The following is a 13,222-nucleotide window of genomic DNA, read 5'->3' on the forward strand; positions in this document are numbered from 1 at the left end:
TCCACCCTCAGTATGGAGTCAGCTTGAGATTCTCTCTCTCTCCCTCTCCCTCTGCCCCCCCAACTCTATAAATAAATCTTAAAAAAATGTTTAAATAACTTCTCAATACATTCAATGAATATTTGCTCTAAAAATTATTTATGTAGTTATCTTAAAACTATTGGTGTAATTAGGGAGGAGATTATTCCAATGGCAAACACAAAATGCATGAGTTGAAAGTGGGAAATATAAACCACATAAGTAGTGTTATTTTTATTTAGACAATATGATTTTTTAAACTGCAAGAAAACATACTTGAACAAATGGGAAAAGAAAAGAATGACATAGCAGAGTTCATGTTTGGTAAGAGGCAAATGAAAAAAAAAAACCCTCATTAGTCTGCAATAAGATTCTAAATCAAGAACTCACAATTTTCCTCTGGGTTTCTAAATTTAGTAATATTCCATTTTTAATTTCCTTGCCTTGTTCAAAACAAGCACTATTGTTTCATTTTTTATGAGCACATGCTCCTTCTCATAGTCTATTTACAGTAATATGTAAGTCAGAGGGCAGCATCATTCTCAGACCTGCGCTGAGATAATTTTCCTTCAAAACTACCAACTCACAAACATTTCAGATATAAACATAATGGATTCAGGCACATCATGTAATAAATTTTGTATTTGCCAAGCAAATACAATTCTATTTTCCATATATATATATCTAATCTCCTAAGGAAAAAATAGAAAGAAAGAAATAACAATGATGCAATATTAATAACACTCTTTTATCTGAATTACTCCATTAAATGAAATGACTGTTTAGTAGTAAAACAAATTCAGAAAGTGACATGCATCTATAACTTTTCACAATCGCTATAACTATAAAAAATATTAGCATGAACAAATTGTATTTCAACTAGAGCTTTACTGACCAATAAATGCTCTGAAGATAATGTGATTTAAAAAAATGAAATTTTGAAAACATGTTATAAGCTGTATATGTTAATATTCTTTAGCCCATTAACTCCACCCCTTAAAATAACACTAAATGCATTTGATGTTCTCTTTCCTTGGAATATTCTTTATCAAGAAATTCAGTTGACTGTTTCCTTGCTTCCTTTATGTCTTTATTTAAATGTCATGTTCTTCATTCACACCCCTGACTACTTTACTTAGGATTGTAGCTCATTTCTTTCCCCTTCTCTGCTTCACTATTCTCTATGCAACTCACTATACTCTCTGACATGTTATACATTTTACTTGTTTTGATTCCTATTGGTCTCTATTGGGATATAAATCCTATAAAGGCAAAGATCTCTATTTGTTCTGCTATTCTATCTGTACCAACTGAAACACTGAATAGCAAACAACAGGCATTTGACATATGTTTGTTTAGTTAGTGAATAGATATAGTTTGGGGCAGCCCCGGTGGCTTAGTGGTTTAGCACCGCCTACAGCCTGGGTATGATCCTGGAGACCTGGAATCGAGTCCCACGTCGGGCTCCCTGCATGGAGCCTGCTTCTCCCTCTGCTTGTGTCCCTGCCTTTCTCTCTCTCTCTCTCTGTATCTCTCATTAATAAATAAATAAATCTAAAAATAGATTAAAAAATAGATATATTTTTCACAGAGATGTTAATTATAATTTTTTAAGTAGCAAAAAAAATCTTAAATGTGTAACAATTAAGACATGGTTAAGTAAACATAATAGTTCATTTATATAATGGAATATTATGCAACTATTAAATGTTTATAAATACTTACAAAACACAGAGAAATACTTACACTAAAATCTTATGTGAAAAAAAAGTCACCAAAATTTGTGTAGACTATGATCAAAACCACATGAAAATAAACAGGGAAAAGAGCAGCCAGAAAGATTGAATGTGGAAGCAGTAGTTATGCTGGGATGGGTATGAATGAGAACCATTTGTTTCTCCACTGTTCCTATCTTAAAATTTATGTCAGTAGTACCAGGGTCAAAAAACTACTATATGAAAAAAAAAAAAAAACTACTATATGCCCATTTTACATGAACTTTAAAATCTTTTCATATAATTCAATCATAAAATGGTGCAACCATCCATACAAAAAAGAGTGAACTACCCCTAAAGAAATTTTTAGGTTTATTTATTCTAAAAAGCCTAAAGAAGCAACAATGAAACTCACAGTTTATTTGCAAAAATAAATGCAATTTTAGTCTTTGCTTAAGTGCTTGAGTAGGTACTTTCATTTATTTTTTTTAAAGATTTTATTTATTTATTTATTTATTTGAGAGACAGAGAGAGAGAGAGAAGAGTGAGCAGGAGCAGGGGAGGGGCAGAGGGAGAAGGAGAAGCAGACTCCCTGCTGAGCAGAGAGCCTGATGTGAAGCTTGATCCCAGGATCCTGGGATCATGACCTGAGCCAAAGGCAGACACTTAACTGACTGAACCACCCAGGTGCTGTAGTAAGTACTTTTAAGACAACTTATTTGGGAGCTCTCAATAACAATAATGACAATAGTATTTTACTTTTCAATGCACTCTTTTTTCCCCCAAGGCATTCTGACAAACAAAATCTCTCCACTTTTGAGATAAGACACTTGGTATGTTACACTTTTGTGGGATTTTAAAGTGGCAAATAATCTTTTTTTTTTTTTTTTTGGTTGTTTTAACTGTTTAATTATTGCTGTATCCTCAGTCTTAAATTTATTCACCAGAAAATAGCTGGTCAGTAGTCAGGTGGGTACTGATTAATTCATGTCCAGTCAATGGTTAATGCTCGATACAACACATTCCATTTATTCAATTCTCCAAATGTATTATCTGGGAATGTAGAGACTGGGATATTCTTGTCGTCAGGTTAAAAATGCCCACATGAGGCTAAGGACAAATCTGAGCCATGGCTATGAATGCCATCTTGAGTTCTCCTTATTTATTTATTTATTTATTTATTTATTTATTTATTTATTTATTTTTAAGATTTTATTTATTCATAGACACAGAGAGAGAGAGGCAGAGACACAAGCAGAGGGAGAAGCAGGCTCCATGCAGGAAGCCCGATGTGGGACTTGATCCTGGGTCTCCAAGATCACACCCCAGGCTGCAGGCGGCGCCAAACCGCTGCGCCACCGGGGCTGCCCTTGAGTTCTCCTTATTAAGAGACTCTCTTACTCAATCCAAGATCAATGTGAAGGATAGAGATGTGGGGGTGCAGATATAGGGGTACATGGCTGTGTAGGTTTCCATTTGAAAGGAGAGAGAACAGGAGAAAGAACATACATGAAGGGCAGGAGAGGAAGAATGAGGCAGATGGAGGGAGAGAAGAGAGGAGGGAGGGACTCACATATTAAGAGACAAATGAATGCCTACTCAAGCCTTTTAAATATGTAGTCTGGGAATACCAGGTTACCCAGAGCATTTAATGGTAAAATTTATTTGAATTCCCTCATCACCACAAAATTTCGACTTTATTTATTATTAGAAAACTTTCCCTTCAGTATCCAAGTCTGTAGCTTTGATATCAGTCATCCGATTAAATTGGAAAATGACATATCTTTGTTTGAAATTTTCAGGAAAATGACTCTAAGCTGGGCTTAGCTTGTGCAATGAAATAGCAATAAAATGTCTATGGTCTTTCAGGTTCCACTGAGATTTATAAATTTTATCCTAACGGAAAAAGACATGCAAGAATGCTGAAAGAATTAACATATTTCTTTAAAAAAAAAAGATTTTATTTATTTATTTGAGAGAGAGCACAAGCCAAGGAGAGATGCAGAGTGAGAAGGAGAAGCTCAGCAATTGAGCTCCCAGGACCCCAGGATCATGACCTGAGCCAAAGGCAGTTGCTTAACCGACTGCCACCCAGGCGCTCCAAGAATTAAAGTATTTCATTTGAGGCTTGAATTTCTATCACAGTAACAAACTGCAGTTGAATGGTATAAGAACATTATTCTTTAGTTCCACATGGGAAAAGGCATATTGATAAAGATTATGCACAACAAAGATGGATTTGGGAAGAAGTTCTATAAAACAAACACATATCTAAATATTGTTGGGAATTGAACACAGGGGCCTCTGAGTGGTGCCGTCAGTTGTGCATCCAATTTTTGGCTTTGGCCAGGTTGTGATCTCAGGGTCATGAGATTGAGTCCTGAATTTGGACTACATGCTCAGGTGTGGAGTCTGCTCAAAAGACTCTCTCTCCCTCTGGACTTCTCCCTGTTCTATCACTCTCAAATAAATAAATCTTTTAAAAAAGAAATTGAATGCAGATCCAGTAAAATTATGAGTTTGCTGAACAGAGAGAAGTCTCCATTACTCTAAAGCTAGTGAGTAAGCCTTTAGCTAATGACTTTCTTCTAAACTGTTACTGGAAGCCCAGCTAGTACCTTTCAGTCTCATCAGAGCAGGGCAGGAAAAAGGAGGAGGAGCTGAAATGAAGATCAGCTATCTTCCTGTTCCTACATTTCTGATGGAAGATTGGAGACACACCTGGGATGATTATTTGTGGTCACATCAATGCTGATAAAGAATGCCTGACTTAAGTAGATGTAACAGACCTTCTCTCAGCCTTTCTAAAAGGATGCTGAGGCAAACTTGTAGAAGTAGCTGATAAAAGCCTTAGATCCTTTAAGTGGTAAATGAGTCCCCAGACACTTGTGTTCTTGAAAGTTAAGGGATATGGAATGTTCTGGTCTACCTTATTCCCATGATTAGCTGAACTTTCAGTTTGTATTAAAAGGTGCTTGTTTTCTGAAAAAGAGTGGATAGTAAAACAAACTGAAGAGATAGAAGCTTGGTGACATTATTGACAATTCTTATCTGTACTGATTAAACAGTGAGTATTTGCTCATAATAATGCTACTACCCATTTTACAAGTTGGTTTTAGGGTTTTAGTCCTAGCTTGGTCAATAATCAGCTAGTTCTTGGATAAACTGCTTTCTGTTTTCCCTCTTCTCCTTCCTATTTATAAACAGATACACCTGCTTCAATTATGTCACAAGGTTATAATAATAATTGAATGATAGGAAGAAGTAAAGATTCTGAGATAGCAAAATTTGGTGACATGTGAGTGAATAGAAGCATTAATTAATAAAGCATCACAAAGGAGAAAAAATAAAATAACCAGAAATGAAAATATAAATATATGCTCAGAAGATATACTACATGTAGGGGAATTCTATTCATTAGTTTGGGTGAAATAATTTGTAGATAAGTAAATTGTGATCTAAAAGCATTAAACACCAAATGATGGGTAGTGCTGATTAGTGAAATAAAGTCAAACCTACATATTTCTAAAATAGTTCCTATGTGTGATTCTGTGCCCACTGAGAACCAGTGAAGCAGAACTACCTAAGTCAGCACAAAGTATAACCTTAAAAATATAACATCAAGGAAAAAATACCTTTTGAATATGTATGAGGTGTTTCGGTTGTCATAATAACTGGGGAGCATTGGTGGTCTGTAGTGAGTAGTAAGGATGCTAGATGTTCAGTCCTGGCCAGTATGGTCTACACAAGGTATGATTGCCATTTATCCCCGTGACTTTCAACTGTCTTTTTATGACTAAGGGGAATATGAGGCAAATAGAAAATACAATTGCATACCATGTTTCCTTTGACCTTTAGCTTTCTGAGGATTCCCAGAGAAACCAACAGAGTTACAGCTTTATGGCATAGCCTATGATTCTAAGCCATTGTGATTATAACAGCTGATAAGAAGTATGTGCAAACCACAACCTAGATAGGCTCACAGTGGAATGACAGGACAGAAAAAAGAGCATTCTGTTCCTCTGGGAGGGATTTATCATTGAACCTCTGAAATGGCCTAGTGTAAGGAATCAAGATGACAAGAGAGTGGTTTTGAAAAAAAATTTAGGATGATATAGCTATCAATAACAAAATATCCAATTAACAGTGGTCCCAATAACAGAAACACTATTATATGACTCATCAAGGAGTCCACATCTTCTTCCCTATGTCACTCCTCATGATTAAAGATGGCTGCAGTAATTACAATGTATCATACCCTTCTATCCACACATCCTATGGGAAAGAAAGGAATAAGGACACAAATATTTTCCCCTGTATGTCTCTCTGCTTTTTTCAGGGTAAAAACATAATTTCCAAAAGGCCCCATAGAAACCATCTCTATATATCCTATTGGATAGAATTGGTCACATATTTTAAGGGGATAGGAAATATCACTGGCTTGGAATTCTCATAATTCATTCCCTGGGTCTGGGATACTGCTGTTTGCACAAAATTGAGTTCTTTTGGGGTTTTGTTTTGTTTTAAGATTTTATTTATTTATTCATAAGAGACACAGAGAGAGGCAGAGACACAGGCAGAGGGAGAAGCAGGCTCCTTTCAGGGAGCCAGATGTGGGACGCGATTGAGGAACTCTGGGATCACAAGCTGAGCCGAAGGCAGATGCTCAATCACTGAGCCACCCAGGCATCCCCCTTTTGGGTTTTGAGAAGGAAATGGGATAAGTGATTATTGGACCTATGGGTATACCACAATTTTTGCCACCAAGATTTCAGAGATTAAAACTATTAATTTCTGCATTCATGGAAGAAAGAAAAGGAAGTTGGCACTTCTTTCTCTCATTTTCTGCCTCATTGCTATGAATAAAAGAAAGCAAGCTGAGTAGAATTTTTCAGAAAATGGAATCATATTGGTTATCTATTTTTTAAAGCATTTAAAAGAAGTTTCATTTATTTATTCATGAGACACACACACAGAGAGAGAGAGAGAGAGAGAGAGAGGTAGAGACACAGGCAGAGGGAGAAGAAGGCTCCATGCAGGGTGCCTGACGTGGGACTCAATCCCAGGTCTCCAGGACTATGACCTGGGCCAAAGGCAGCGCTAAACCACTGAGCCACCCGGGCTGCCCTGGTTATCTATTCTTAAGAAACCTGATACAACAACCAGGAGACCTGAGTGTGTCACCAATTCGTTACAGGGCCTTAGGCATATCACGAAGGCTCAGTTTCCCACTCATAAAGTAAGAAAGATTGGATTAGATAAATTAGTAGTAGGTCAGTTCTCATTGTAAGTTTCTGTAAGGCTTTGAGACAGCAGATAAATTATACATGATGGTTTTCAAACTAAAAGTAATTTTATAACCACTTTGTAACTTACAGACAAACATTGTGCCCTATTGATCCTAAAGTATTAATGTAATTTACAAAGAAATTTATTTTAAAATGAAGAGAGTAGTTGGGAGAGATTCAAGCTCACCATTCACATTTATAATTTTACTAGAATAATAACATTCAGATACTTTATTGTGAATTTATCAGGGAAGAATATTTTTAAGTCAGTCTTCCCAAAAGAGTATTACTAAACAGCCCAGAGAAGAGAGTTCAGAAGTAAAAATATCTTTAGGAGGTGCTGAATTAATCACATTTAAATATTTCTTTAACATTGAATTTCTCAGAGAATTTATAAAGCTAATGTGCATATTGAATCACCAAAAGAGATATATTATCTTCCAAGTTTCATTTTGACTATATATATATATATTTTTTTATGGAATACTTAATTTTCCTCATTTAGAAAAAAAATCACATCATCTTACATTTGTATAGAGTGGTTCAAATAAGAAAATGTTTTGAAAGTACCATGTTTTGCTATACAAAATCCTTTCCTTCCCAAATCTCTTTAAACTACTTCTTAACAGTTCTGATCCAATTGATTTTAAGATGTCAATTTAATAACACTATCTTTAAATAGAAAATAAACATGTTAAATACACAGAGATTTGGCCACACTTACCAACTTAAATAACTATTAAATGGTACAAGCACAGCCTTATTAATATTGTAAAAACACAGTATTACAGGCTATGCACTCTTTTATTCCTACTATTTTGAATTATTTCTCAGTGATCATTTTTAGGTTACCTTTGTGAAATATGTCACAGAATAAAGGTTCTGGGAAACATACTTTGAGAAGTTTTCAACTATTTTTCCAAATCTGTTATAATAAATTGTAGATACTCACTTATAGAGCAAGAAGATAACAATAGCAAAGAGTGGTAAAGTTTTTACTCCTTATGAAAATTAGTCATTCAAGGGGATTCCAGGCTGGGATAACTCTAAAACTGTTGGCAGGCCAAAATCTCAAATTCTAAACTAATCTTTGTAGAAGGCAAACTGCATTAAAAACAGGGGTGAATTTCCATTTCCTTGTCATGCTGCTAGTTAAAGAGTGGGTATTGCCTACTTAGAGGAATATCTTACTGCCCTGAGCATAGCAGAAATGTCAGTCACAAAGAATACAGAAAATATAGGGGCAACTGGCAGGGGGCAAGCCAGTTGCCCCTATATTTGGTTTAGTAGAAGAAAGCAGCCTTAAAGAAAGCAGCCAACCAACCAAGTCAATGCTCCAAAATTTTATAAAATATCTTTCTCATAAGTGTCAGTTCTGGTGTAAACACATTATCATCTGCCAGTGAGCATGTAGTACAGAAGTGGTGGTAACCACTTAGAATTTCAAATATCTAAGGGCAAGGAAGGGTGGAAAGTTCAAGATATAACCATATCCCTATGACAGAGTTGATAATAATAATAATAATAATAATAATAGTAATGATATGAAATATTTGTTAAGCAGATACTCAGGCATAATAGACATGTAGATTGCCTGCTCAAATTCTTGGAAACTATGAACATGTCATAGGGAGTCTTTTTAGAGTGCTAACTTATGCATGCATCTTGGGCAGGTAGGAGAAGACATGGAAGGTTAACAAAGTAAAAGGATATAAAACAATGGATTGGCATATGGATACACTCAATTTGTTCACAGGCTGGAATATTGTTATTTGCCATTTAACAGTGATTTTATATCTCTTTATTATGGTTACATCTTCCCAGTGAAGAATGGTTTAAGTTAAAAAAAATTAAAATATATTTCCTTGACTTTATAGTTTTGCCAAGCTACCCAGGTAGACAACATTGCCATCTAGTGGTCTATTCATACTACAGCCACCACTTTTGGGGTGGGAGCAGGGGTCCTAACATAGCTTTGAGGGGGTTCTCAGTAAATGCAATGGTAATAGTGGTGCCAAAGCCACACCAAGAGCATACAAACTCATCCAGAGAAAATGTGCTAACATTCATTTAGAGAATCCACTCTGGCCCCAAAGCTTTACCAACTCCACAGAGAAAAAAGTACCACCACTACTGAAATAAGGGTTTGATCTGGCTCATTTATTTTCTTCTGTTGAACTTTAAGATCCATTTCTCATTCCTGTGTTCGCCTACCTGCTTGGAAACATTTTCCAAACATTTTTTCATTTTTACAATGAGGATGTTGCCCTATATAACCATGACCAACCATGTAAAGAAGCAGGTATCAGGTTACCAATGATAGTCAAGAACGCCACAGGGATGAGTGAAAGGGACAAGGGACATTTCTGTACTATCTTCCCAATTTCCTGTGAATTAAAATGAAACGAAACAAAACAAAACCACACACACACACATACACACACACACACCCACGAACATCCCCTCTACAGGAGTCAATCTAAGCCTTAATGGAGATAAAGGATTTGTCTTAGAACAAACAAGAAAGAGCTAGGATTTGGTCTAAACATATGAAGATTTAAGGGACAGGGAGATAGGAAGAGGCTTATAAGAGTGGAGCACAGATGGCTTCAGCTGAGGTTCCCAATATTCTAGAGATAAACATTCTTAGCAAGCATCCCATGGGGCCTCTTTTTAAGTTAAAATCAGATACTCCCTCTTCTCCTGATTGACCGTAAGGCTTATGTAATCCTTTGATTCTGCAACCAGGCCACCTATGGCAACAACCACCAACATGCCAAAAAGGCATGGAAGGATATGGAGAATCATGCCCAAGACTGGCCCATTATCAGACCACTGATGGGTTCTTGTCAAACCCCATCTCTGACCCTGTGCAATTAAGATCATGATGGATGTGAGAGTACCAACAAAATAGTCTTTTTTTAGTCTATTTTTGACAAAACAAGGATAGAAACACAAAACATGGGCTTAGATCTGTTTGACTAAAGGAACAGTGAGAAAGCTGGAAGAGGCAATTTTCAGAAATCCAAATATGTGCTTCTCCAAAATTTGCATCAGAGGTTTAGTCATGCCCATGCAAATGGATCTTAGTTCAAATTCATGTCAGAAGAATCTGGAACACACTTACTTCCTTTATGCAAATCTTCTAGGAAAGCAGCCGTTGGTTCTTACCTATAATAAAAAGAATCTCCACTGCAATGTCACTGACTGTTGTGCTCCGAGTCGTGGACAGGTCATCGTTGCCAATAAAGCAAACGTTGTAAGGTACGGTCACGGCAACATAAAACGTCGCCAACAGAATAAGCCAGTCCCAGCCAGCTTTAAAAGTGCTAAAATGCAAAAGTATGAATTTGGACTTTTTTGCATCAGAAACTTTATACTCCGGAAATGCTGGTTTATCTACAAAAACATTCTGTGGATAAAGACAAAAAGGAGAGAAGGGAGACACAACATTAGAAGCAAGGATCACACAGCCTTAAACACACTTCTGTGAGGAGGATCATTCATCCACACAAGGCCAATGTATTTACAAGTGACTTTTAGAAGTTGGTGATGCAAAAAGTAGAGATGTATATACTAAAATTGAGCAGAGAGCTTTGTTATAAATAACAGAAATACACAGGATTATTCATGAATGTTAGGTGAATAATCTAGACTTTGTTCATTAAGAACAAAAAGATCATTTCCTAAAATGTTGCCTATGAACATCCACAGTTACAAGTATAATCCTATACACACTGGAAACACAAAGATACATTTATATTCCTATTGTCACGGGGACATTCCTTATACTTGTAGTTTTGAGATGACACTACCTAAAGGGTATAAATGACTGAAATTCTTCTAATAATAATCAAGTTACCATTTTTTTCCCAGAAAGGATAGAGATATATGATCAATATTCTATGGTTAACAGCAATTTACATTTCTTCCAAAATATAACCAGGTTGTGCTAACTACTTGCATTTTGCGTTGTAATTGTTGGTGAAGTTTCAAGTTGGGAACCTATATCTCATACCCTTGATTGGCATGGATTCATCCTGACACTAGCTAGCCCTTGTTAAGATAGCAAAGTAAGAAATGGTTGCTTAACAATTATTCAAGTCATAGGATGAGAAAGGCAGTGTTCACTGCAGCCAATGAAATGCAGAAGAATAGCTGGAATTTCATAGCTGCAAAAGCACTTCACTTTGAAAGCAGTCCAAATTGATGAACAATTCTTATTGCTATAAGGCAAAGGAAGGCCCAACAATAACATGTGTGGAAATTTGACAAGCCTATGACCAGATACTTGCAGACCTTGCTTTGACCTCAATTAATGAGAAATACAAGATCAGTAATGGAAACCTAAATTCGAAAGTTAAGTTGAATGAAGTGAACAGTTAAAAGTTTTGGAATATGTGTTACTTGCAGGTCACAGTATGTTTTCTTGTTTCAGACATTAAGGAAAGGGCAAATTGATGTGGAATGTTCAGGGATTCCTAAGCTATTTGAGGACTCAAGAAAGGTCAGTAATACCTAACTTTTTAGTGGTAACTGTTAATGACCAAATATTTTTGCTACCTTAATAGTAATGCACCCTTTATCTTACATTTCTCCTTGGTAGGCATTTCCAACACATTTCTACTTCCTGTTAATATTCCCACTCAACCCACACAGGCGCCTCATAATGCCAGGATTTCATGGTGAGGGACTGTTTTACTACTTCCAGATGGTTCTTTGATACCCATCTTCCATTGCATCTAAGTTTCATTCAATTCCTTGATACCGGACCTGCCTCTTTTACCTCATTCTCTGGTTTCCAGAAACAAGTTTAAAGGGTGGGTTTTGGCATAAAACTGGGAAGAGGAGAACAAAGTTTACCTGTTGGGCTTCTCATTTAAAGTTTAGGCAGGTACATAGGAGAAGAGAGAGTTAGGGTTGGTATTAATCACCTGAGGGTTGATAAGTACTTCTGTTTAAAGAAGGACATGATGGATTCTCATATATTTTTTTTTCACATATAAGACATTAACAGAGAATGGGAGAATACCTCAATTTCTCTCTGAGTAAGTTGTTTCCTATCATTTTAAAGAGATTAAAACTTCACCTTGTTTGAAGGAGATGCCAGCTCTAGGAATGAGGATTGGGAAAACTCAGGAAGTATTTTCTTTGGATTATGCTGATTACATGAAGCATTAGTGATGCTGAAGCAAAAAGTCAGCAATATATTATTTATCTCCATAGGTCAGAAAATAAATCATACTACTTCATTTTTATAGGGTACTTAAAACATATTCCTTAAAATTATTTTAAAAGATACTAAGAATTCATTATACCTCAGATTAGGCTTAAATTGTGAAGGGATTTTCATCTCAAATCCTGCACATTGTGACACATTCAACTGAGTAAAAAAATGGATGCTTCTCTTCTCCTACAACTAGATTTGTAAAGTTTTATAAAAAATCTTTTGAATGGAAAAAAATTTCTTATAATTGGAAAGTATGCTTTTAGCAAGTTGGGGAAAAAGATTATTTATAACCCTGAAACATGGGGTTTGCCTAAGGAAAAATGTAACCAACTATTCTCAATTTTAGTTATATATTATTTATTAACTTCAAAGCATATTCTTTAGTACCAATAGTGTTTTAACTCTGTAACCTCTATGAATTATAAATTAAAGCCAAAGCCTACTAAGGTAACTGTTTCCTAAACCAGTTTTGTAACTTTTCTTTGAAACTAACTTTCCAATGAGCAAAGAGATGGGAGGATGTTTCTATAATCACTGCACCAAGTCCCAGGAAAGCCTTTGCTTGTTCACCTTGCCTTCCAGGACCACACTAGTATGCAGCTGGTAATATTGGCATTTAGAGCACTCTCCTTTGAAGCCCCAAGGCTCTTATGATCTTTACATTTCCTTGCATTAGAGACACTTGCATCATCACATTGTCCTTGATAGAGTAACAAATCAAGAAAGCAGAAATTAAGTACCTTTTTCGAAGATGTACTAGGCAGTTAGAACCAGGACTAAAAGGTGTTACATCCTGATTCTCAAGCCTTTCTAATGACCTGATGAGTTCATTTGCCTGTGGATGAATCATATATTCCTATTCCATAAGAAATGTATCAGAGAAGGCAAGGTAGAGGGCAAAAGCACAGTGGCTTTGAGTTAGAACATTCACAGCTGCATTCCAATCTTGCTTCTACGTTTGAAATCTTGAA

The 13,222-nt window shown here is 36.0% G+C and overlaps 1 protein-coding gene across 1 annotated transcript in view; it reads right to left on the bottom strand.

Moving 5' to 3' along the window:
- Nucleotides 1–13,222, bottom strand: part of KCNH8 (potassium voltage-gated channel subfamily H member 8) — a 367,898-nt gene that overhangs the window by 137,640 nt on the left and 217,036 nt on the right. The window contains exon 5 of the mRNA XM_025448969.3: nt 10,193–10,433. Within this exon, the coding sequence (XP_025304754.1) occupies nt 10,193–10,433 (241 nt within the window). The remainder of the gene's footprint in view (nt 1–10,192; nt 10,434–13,222) is intronic.

The sequence above is a fragment of the Canis lupus genome, chromosome 23 (genome assembly GCF_003254725.2).
Source record: "Canis lupus dingo isolate Sandy chromosome 23, ASM325472v2, whole genome shotgun sequence".
In the NCBI taxonomy this organism is placed as follows: domain Eukaryota; kingdom Metazoa; phylum Chordata; class Mammalia; order Carnivora; family Canidae; genus Canis; species Canis lupus.